Source organism: Haematobia irritans, chromosome 2 (genome assembly GCF_050003625.1).
Source record: "Haematobia irritans isolate KBUSLIRL chromosome 2, ASM5000362v1, whole genome shotgun sequence".
Taxonomy (NCBI): domain Eukaryota; kingdom Metazoa; phylum Arthropoda; class Insecta; order Diptera; family Muscidae; genus Haematobia; species Haematobia irritans.
In genome coordinates, this window is record NC_134398.1 from 40,234 (window position 1) to 49,852 (window position 9,619).

The following is a 9,619-nucleotide window of genomic DNA, read 5'->3' on the forward strand; positions in this document are numbered from 1 at the left end:
AGATGACAAAATGAGAAATATATTTAATGAACCATTATATTAAAATGTACGAAAACTTGCAGCTTATATAGTTACATTACTGCACAGTCTGCGGCAACGCTGCCCATGACCCTATTGTATGCAAGGCAGGTATGTCAACCATTTCACCACGATGGTCCAATATTTTGTGTTAGGTAAAGCTGTTACACGTTATAATGAATAAAACGTTGTACCAATTCAAGTCTCTATGAAAATAATGAACTATTAAGATATCTAGTTATTTTATGAATATATTTATTTCTTTTGTATGAAAATTATTCCAAAAGTGTTTATCAAATAATAAGTTTATGATATTTTCGTTTATTAATATTATATAATTACTTTTATGTATTATGTATAGTGATTTTATTATTATCTAGTACCCGCAGGTGATCAAATAATCACCAAGTTTCTCTACAACGGATGCGGCCTGTTGTGGCTGAACTGGGTCCTCATAGATAGAAACGATAACGGCTATGGAAGAAACAAAAAAATTATAAATATTAGTCATTAGAATGTTAAATATAAAGGAACAAAATTTTTGAATTATTTTTAATCTCTTAAATAACATTATCGATTTATTGCGTATTCTAGCAAATACTTTTACAATTTTGTAAATAAAATAAGATATACAAATATTGTGTATTCTAGAAAAAGCTTCTAGCACTTTTAACATATGTAGGTAAAGAATTGTAATATAGATTATTAAAGCAGCCTGTTACTCCAGTACGATTTTATGGTAAGGTCAATGATACGACCTACTTTATTCTGGTGAGAACTTCCACCATTATAAAATAAATATAAAAATATAGCATCTGACCATTCATGTTTGCCAAATTCCAAGATTCATTTTATACAACTCTTGCAGAGAATTTTCATCATATACCCAAGTTTTGAAGTTTATCAACTGAAAATATTGTTCATTTACATATCATTCCTAGATATTTACACGAATTTTATCGTCGGTTACCATCTCCTCACTAGAAACCTTCTTTTAACAAAGGTGTCATGCGGTCAATTTAGTAGTACAGTAATCCCCCGATTTACGTCCTCTCGGTTTACGTTGTTATTGTTAATATTGTTCATTAACATATCATTCCTAGACATTTACACGAATTTTAATATCGGTTACCATCTCCTCACTAGAAATATTCTTTTAACAAAGGTGTAATGCGGCCAATTTAGTAAATACGATTTACGTCCTCTCGGGTTACGTTGTTTCGATTTACGTCGTCAAATGTTTTGTTCCATCAAACTTCGATTCACGTCGTCGATTTTTTTTTTGCCCACTTTATCACAAACGCCTTCCATAAGTAAAATAAGTATCAACGATGATGATATCGAAACATTTTTTTTTAATTCTTTCCGAAATTACTGAATTACCTTTATTTTTGAAGTTTTTTTTTTATTATTATGGACATGCATATTCATATATAAATGGACTTAGGAGTAAGTATGAACAATTTTTAATTCGGTTTACGTGGTTTCGATTAACGCCGTCAAATTTCGGAACCAATCACGACGTGAATTGAGAGATTACTGTATGTAATGGATTCGAGTTTGTTTCCAAAATGTTTGTTTTATGAAAAATGTCAGATATCGCTATTGGGGCATAAATTAACTTTAATTTTTAAACCAGTACTAACTCTTTACCCCATACATCTCATACTTCACCTTTACAATTCCACGCTATCAACCACGTATACACATGTAATGTTTACCAAAATCTTTAGTTGCAAAAATCACCGAATGTGAAAATAGTTAATTAATGTTAACGTTTTGTCAATATTGATCATGTTACCATAATTGGAATAGATATACATATTTAATAGTGTCGATCATAATTTGCGGACTGGATTTCAAACTGGCAAACATATGTGCCTTAATAGAACCCTCATACACTTTTCAAATGATGCTAAAAATGTACATAATTTACTGACCTTGCGTGGTTTTCATGCAATGTACACCACTACGTCCAAATTTAGCGCGAACAACGCGATCTGTACCGGACAAGTAGATATATCTTTGGCCGGCCAATGTTACTCCGTTACTGGTAAGTAGATCTTGATTATCGAATCCAGAGATCAATTTAGACAGTTCGTCCTTTGTAACCTAAAAAGATAAAAAAGAAGAAATATTATGTTGACATTTTTATGTTTTTTTTTCTATCTTCTTTTTAATTGTTTAAACCACTACCTAAAAATGGAGATGCTAATTGAAAATTCGAAGATTGACAATAAATTCCATTGCTCAAACAAAAAAAAAATCAGGGGAAATATTGGGATTTTACGTTCGGACCTCCTTCTATTATTGGGTTAAATTTACTATAGGACACCACTTTTAAAAGAATCTTTTTATGACTATTATATGAAGTTCAATATATGAAGACCAAACAATAAATATACCATTATACAGTAATAATTACTTTTTAAATTGATTGATTTAGCATCCACTGCGATACCACAGATGACGGACTTATCTCTTTTTCAATAAATCTATGTTGAGCTCAATGACAAAGTCATTTTTATAGCCGAGTCCAAACGATATGTCACATTACACCAAATAACATATAAAAGCCTTGAAATACTCAAAAACGTCTCCAGCATTATCGAAAGGGTATGAGCCATCGCGAAAAAACTTGTTGGTATTAAAAAAAATCAGGGGAAATATTGGGATTTTACGTTCGGACCTCCTTTTATTATTGGGTTAAATTTACTATAGGAAACCACTTTTAAAAGAATCTTTTTATGACTATTATATGAAGTTCAATATATGAAGACCAAACAATAAATATACCATTATACAGTAATAATTACTTTTTAAATTGATTGATTTAGCATCCACTACGATACCACAGATGACGGACTTATCTCTTTTTCAATAAATCTATGTTGAGCTCAATGACAAAGTCATTTTTATAGCCGAGTCCAAACGATATGTCACATTACACCAAATAACATATAGAAGCTTTGAAATACTCAAAAACGTCTCCAGCATTATCGAAAGGGTATGAGCCATCGCGAAAAAACTTGTTGGTATTAATTTCCTTTAAAATAATTTATGAAAGAAAAGTAACCGTGAAAAAATTGATATTTTAGCGAGATAAGGCCTGTATTAGTTTGCATTATCGCGGTAAAATGGCAATTTTTTTCATGGTTACTTTTCTTTAGCAATTCTTTTTGAAATAAAAAATCAATTGATGCTTTAGATCATTCCCCATCAAATTAAAATTTTCAACAGAGTGCAATATAAAATAATATACTTGCATCATTTGCTAATTAAACATGATTTTCAAATGCAAACTGGGGATTACGAAAATTTTCGTACGTTTCATTTTTGAATGAACATGTTTTAAAGGATTGATTCAAACAGTAACCGTGGAAGTATGGAAACTAATAAATGTTTGTAACGGTAAGTTTTTAATATATCAATTTAATTTATACAATTGTTTCTAAGTAGTTGTTCACACTTTTTCTAAATCATTAAAATAGTTTTTCAATTTTAAGAAATAGATGTATCTTGATTTATTTTTATTTTATTCAATTAGAATTTATTATTGATTGTTCACTTTTTTATTTTATTTTGGTTAAATATGTATTTATAAATTTAGTTATTTTTGTAACCAACATCTATAGGCCTATAGGATTGGCCATTTTCACAATAAATATAAAAATAAAATAATAAATAAAACCGCGAAAAAAATTAATATGTACTATAATTTTGCGACCTTTACATTATACAATAGGTATCAGGTAGCGGATATAAGAAACTCGAAAAAAACACACTTTTTGTTTCTTATATGAGTTTTTTTCTTTTAAACAATCATTCATTGTTCTTAAGAAAAATCAAGTAAGTTGTTTTTGATTAACTTTCTTATATGCCTATTTTTGTTATATGAAATGTGTTTATATCCGTTAACACTGTATTATCTTGTTTAATAGGTTTCTAATGATTTTGAAAAAGGTTATATTAAAACTTAGATATAAAATATGTACATATAAACATAGTTTGTGTAGGGATTGTTCCCAGATGTTACCATAAGTTCATACGGACAAATCTACCCACCCATCAACCACAATTCTAGTAACACAATTATGTATGTATAACCAACCAACAGCCCTTAGATGAAACGCAATGTTTTTTGTCAAAAGATTTTCAATGTCACTCGTTGGAACAATGCGTTAACATATCAAACGAGCGGAAAATACTGCAAATAAAACTTCAACTGGTATTTCTTATCACTCAATATGTATCTCTCTCGTGCTCTCCTTGATATCTCTGAACAAGGCAGCCATTTTGACAGCAAGCAGCCGGTTTTTGGCAAACAAATGAAACGTCTGTGCAAAGTAAAATCTCTCACTCAATTGAATTTTACCGAATCTGAAGTTGAAAATGAATACACATACAAAATGTAGCGAAGAGCGCAGAGAGTAATATGGAAATATCGATAAAAAGAAACGAACGAAAACGAACAAAGAATGAATGCAAACAGAAAAAAGATAACAAAAAATATTTGCGATGCCGGTTGAAACGATGGGAATGAACACTGGGTGTGAGCGCGTACTGTGTCTGGGAAGCCACTTTGATTTCTGCTTGAAACATGTGTCGAAACCACTTTGATTATGGGAATCCGCTGGAATATTCTTTTAAAATGAGTGCAACCGTTATCAAGTTATAAAGTTCAAAAGGATACTAACCGTGACTGTTGGTGTGACCATTTTTCAAATAGTTTTTACCGGTTGTTGACGTCAATTAAATATTAACCCCCACCAAAGTGTCCGGTCAAAGAAATGTATCCATGTTCGTTGGTATAGTTTTATAGCTTATCATTTTTTCTCTTGATATAAATAGTAAATTAAATAGTCATTTACCTTTCAAAAGGTGAGATGTAAATATGCAATTTTAATGTATATACCAGAACAGCATATGTATTTTTATTGCTATCAACTCTCTGCTTCAGTGCGATGAGGTTCTGGTCCTAGTCTTTTTTTAATGGTTTTCTTTTTTTTAAGAAAATAAAATCAAAGCACCCGTAAATAGGATGTATTTATAACATTTAGTCCCTCGCACAACAGGTATATCTTATTATAGTACATAACGGCTTATCGAAATGTACTAGTTATTGAAACTTTGATAACGAAATATTCGTTTTATACGAGTATTGAGAATCAGACATTTTATTCTCACTATAGCCAATTCTAGAGAAGTGTTCATATTGAATGAAAACATCGTCAAAAGAAATATCGATATTATTGTGTAGGAAATGCAATAAACCACAAAAAGAATCCCTAAATTAAAATTCAAATAGCGGTCAAAAACAAATTAGAGTCGTATTAGCAAGCAGAAATCAATATGACGGAGAGATTATAGGTTATCTCATGATACACTATTGGCTAGAATCTTGCGGTGGACGAGATCTTTGAATACAAATCGCCGGACCGTACCATAAATAGAAAAAGGAGAAAACAAGAGGACAACAATATATATGTAAATATATGGATGTATAATATTTAGTAACTCGCACAAAATATAATTATAGTCAAACGGCTTATCGAAACGTACAACGAAACTTTGATAACGAAAAAACTTTTTTGAGATATTGAGAACAAAAAGTAAAAAATATACATATAATAGCTTCTAAAACGGTTAAATTTTTGTAACCAATTTGAAATTTGTAGTCTTTTACATTGCCAAGTCAAAACATGCCACCGCATGTATATTGAATCTTTTTTTCATGTAATAAACGGAACCCAGAAAACTAAGTCGACCGGACCATCTCCACAAGAATCGTTTAAATCTATAACATTTTCTTGCGATATGTATTGATGTTTCATACACTAAAACATATACATGAATATACATACATATATGTTGAAAAATTTTTCTTGACACAATTATTCTAAAAATATTCATTATACATAAATGTTCATTGTTAACGTCCAAATTCACACAGTGTGCAAGCTATATAAAGAAATGTACACAAATATAGAAAAAACAATATTCCACAATGCCGAAATGCAATGAATCACTCTATCATTTACCAAAAACGGAATAATAAAAATGCACATCAAATATATTATATTTTCTTTTTAAAATATTTCAGGATTCATGCATACAAGTATATCTACCATTGACTTTAGTTTTGTGGCTAAGAATAAACAATTTTTAGTGTTTAGGAGAGGGCACAAAACTATTTTTATGTACATTGGTGATCACTCACACATTGATTTGAGCGTATGATGGCATGGATTTTCGTATTAATAACTTTTGACACAGGGAAGTTATTTGGGATTTCCATCGCGTTTAATAGAAGAACATTGCACGACCAAGATTTTACTAATATACCGCTAGATTTGAAGGTTAAAGATTTTCATCTACTATGGACAATTTATTAACTTTGAAATAACCAAAGGTAAAAAAACAATATTGTTGGATGAATGATAGTGAAGCGCCTTTGGCTCCAACTAAGTTTTGTCGCCAACGCTGAGTGATGGAAACAAATGAAGTGAATAAGCAGTGGGGGTAAAAAATGCGAAGATATCACATTATGGTGGTGGTTGTGTGGTAAGCGTTATTGCTGTTGAAGGGCGTTTTTGTTTTAAAATACTTTGTAATATAATTGAGGTGGCGCAAACTTTTTCGTATAATATACAAAAGAAAAAAAAACGCATGTAGTGATTAAGGAAATTCACGAATATCTTAGTGTATGTACCAAGAAGTCGCCAGTAGTCACACCCATAAATTAGTAATTTATATTTAATACTTACCTCGAAGCCTTTGGAAGATGCCCAAATATTGCCGTCATGACCAGCGATGCAGGCTTTGGTGACGCATTGCGAGGCCATCAATTGGTTGTCAACATAATCTTGCCAGCTCATGTTTAAATTCTAGATTTTATTATATCTAACTTGAAATCGGTGGAAATATACGCGTGAATACTAAATATGTGGCAATAGATACAACTTGCTCCTCCGTGAAATGCTGTCGAAAATAGAAAAAGCAAAACAACAAATTACAGAATCTTTTTTAAAAATAGTAATTTTCATCCTTTATTCTTACTTTCTTTTTTACAATGCCAACGCAACCGCGATCTGACAAGTTCAACCAACAAAAAAAGCAAAGCAATAATCGAAATATACCGAAAATTTTCCAGACTGCCGTACACACCAATTCCACTCAAGTAACTAAAACGAATATGATAAATAGCCGACAACGAGCATTTCCCTTGCTCACTCTACTCAACATATCAAATCACTCAATTCTCTTTGTCCGTTTTTCTCCTATGCGTTTTTCGTTGCGTGACTCAACACAGCCCCGCCGACATATGAATCAGAGTTGAAAATATGGAATGGTGATTCAGAGGGATAAAGGATAGAAATACATTCACTTTTCCATTTTTTATATTGGTTAAAACTGATATGTATGTTTTCCCAATAGAAAATAAATTGGGAACACAATGTGTGTTTTCGCGCATACCCAAAATATACACACGTACATAAATGTGTGTATATCTATAAAACCGTATACGAATTGCTTTTCTTTCTCGCCTGCCTACGCAGTTGCAGTTTGCATTTTTACCTAACCTTATTTCAAGAATTCTCAACTTACGTTTGTATCAAAATAAGTTTCCTTTATGGCACAACACAGGATTGAGTCTCACGTTCGCACTTTTTCTTATTTTATTAAAGAAACCTAAAATTATCCAACTTTCGCAACTCAACCGACAACTCAACTCTTGTTTCCGAACGCAAATGACAAATGTGAGTGATTTTCAATATCGGCAGAAGCCAACGCCGAGAATTTTTATATGCAAGCAGCGGCTAAAAAAGGCTAGCACGGCGTTAAAAGTCCTAAATAGTGACTTACAACCAGAGCTACCAATAAAATTTCAAGAAAATCGCCACTTTTTTCGATAAAAATCGTCATAATCAGCATTTGCATTTTAAAAATCGGCAATATAAATAATATTAAAATGAAACATATTTATTGGATAAACACAAAACAAAAGTATTTATTTCATATACAAAACAGAAAATTAAAGTACACAACTATGCTTTTCAGTAAAAATTTGTATACAAATAACATTACTATCATCATCATTTTCTTGTTAAACAAAAATATTTCGTAATTTTTGTATACAAAATCTATCTTTCTCAATTATTGTTATTAATTGAGTAACATTTTTATTTAAAAATTAAATATTTTGAAAGCAAAGAAAAAGTCCCGTGTTTTCCAAAACAGGTGATTTTTATGGTGTTTCCGATAGATATGTCTATACGAGGGCGGTTCGGAAACTTCTTAGCCTATCAATGAAAGAGAATAGGTAGTTTTTCAAAAATATTTTTATTTTTCAAAATAATCTCCCGAATACACTCAGTCTAACGCTTTTCTAGCAATTCTATCCCTTGATTAAAATAGTTTTCCTCAAGGTCTTCAAAATAGTGGTTTACAACTGTAATTGCATCTTGGTTTGAGGTAAAACGCTTGCCAGCAAGGAATTATTTTAGATATGGGAACAAGTAAAAGTCACTGGGAGCTAAATCAGGAGAATAAGGTGGTTGGTCAAGCAACTCGTACTTTAATTCGTTGATTTTAGCCATTGTTAAAACCCTCTTGTGCGCTGGTGCGTTGTCTTCATGAAAAATTTATTTTTTTGTGTTGTAATTTGTACATTGAATTGATCCAAAAGGTTGCAATGGTACTCTGAATTTATTGTTTTACCCTTTTGCTGATAGTCAATCAATAAAATACATTTGAAGTCCCAAAAACCCGTTGCCATAACCTTACAAGCCGATTGAATTGTTTTTGCCTTCTTTGGGGCACTTCCTCCAGCTTCAGTCCATTGTTTGGATTGGTCTTATGTCTCTGGAGTATAGTGGTGGATCCATGTCTCATCAACAGTTATGAAACGACGTTTAAAATCCATTTTATTTCGCTTAAAACGATCCAAACAAGCTTGAGAAATGTTCATTCTTATGCGTTTTTGATCGACTGTTAACAAATGCGGCACCCACCTTGCAGAAAGGTTTTTACATCTGTAGTTCTTCATGCAAAATTAAATGGACTCGATTATTTGAGATGCCCATGATATTAGCAATTTCACGCACTTTTATTCGTCGGCCATTTAATACCATATCATGCACATTGGCTACAATTTCTGTTGTTGTTGCTGTTTTTGGACGTCCACTACGTGTTTCATCTTTAATGCTTGTACGACCACGTTTAAATTCAGCAACCCAATTTTTTACTGTTGCATATGAAGGAACACTTTCACCTAACACTTCATCATATCATTATAAATTTCTTGTACCGATAAACTTTTTATATGTAAATATTTAATGACAGCACGCATTTCTAATTTTTCCATTGTAAAAAAATTGCGGATGCGTCTTTTTTGAGCACCTGTTTCTATATGAAGGAGTTGCCAGATCGAAACGAAATTTAACATGTGTTCATAACAGAGATGGAAGTTTCCAAAACACTTTACTCGTTTTTGTTTATACCGCGCTTTTTGTGCTAGGCTAAGAAGTTTCCGAACTGCCCTCGTATGTGGTATTTTTATACTGTACTAGAATGTGGCACCTTACCGGATCAGTCACTG

General features: G+C 31.6%; 1 protein-coding gene across 2 annotated transcripts; it reads right to left on the minus strand.

Moving 5' to 3' along the window:
* Nucleotides 1–251: 251 nt before the first annotated feature.
* LOC142223147 (profilin) lies at nucleotides 252–7,787 on the minus strand. Of its 2 annotated transcripts, none has more exons than XM_075292968.1 (4): nucleotides 7,627–7,787; nucleotides 6,786–6,999; nucleotides 1,959–2,130; nucleotides 252–492 (listed from the first exon to the last, which is right to left on the minus strand). In XM_075292968.1, the coding sequence occupies exons 2-4, from the start codon at nucleotides 6,894–6,896 to the stop codon at nucleotides 395–397; spliced, it is 381 nt and encodes a 126-aa protein (XP_075149083.1). In that variant the 5' UTR covers nucleotides 6,897–6,999; nucleotides 7,627–7,787; the 3' UTR covers nucleotides 252–394. The 2 variants fall into 2 exon arrangements, with proteins under 2 accessions (XP_075149083.1, XP_075149084.1); XM_075292969.1 differs by lacking the exon at nucleotides 7,627–7,787 and adding an exon at nucleotides 7,078–7,216.
* Nucleotides 7,788–9,619: the final 1,832 nt, after the last annotated feature.

Coding starts and splice junctions, on each gene's coding strand:
- LOC142223147 (XM_075292968.1), bottom strand. CDS start 6,896: ATGAGCTGGCAAGATTATGTTGACAACCAATTGATGGCCTCGCAATGC. Junction 2,131..6,785: donor CATCTTCCAAAGGCTTCGAG/GTAAGTATTAAA, acceptor TTATCTTTTTAG/GTTACAAAGGACGAACTGTC. Junction 493..1,958: donor TTGCATGAAAACCACGCAAG/GTCAGTAAATTA, acceptor TTTCTTCCATAG/CCGTTATCGTTTCTATCTAT.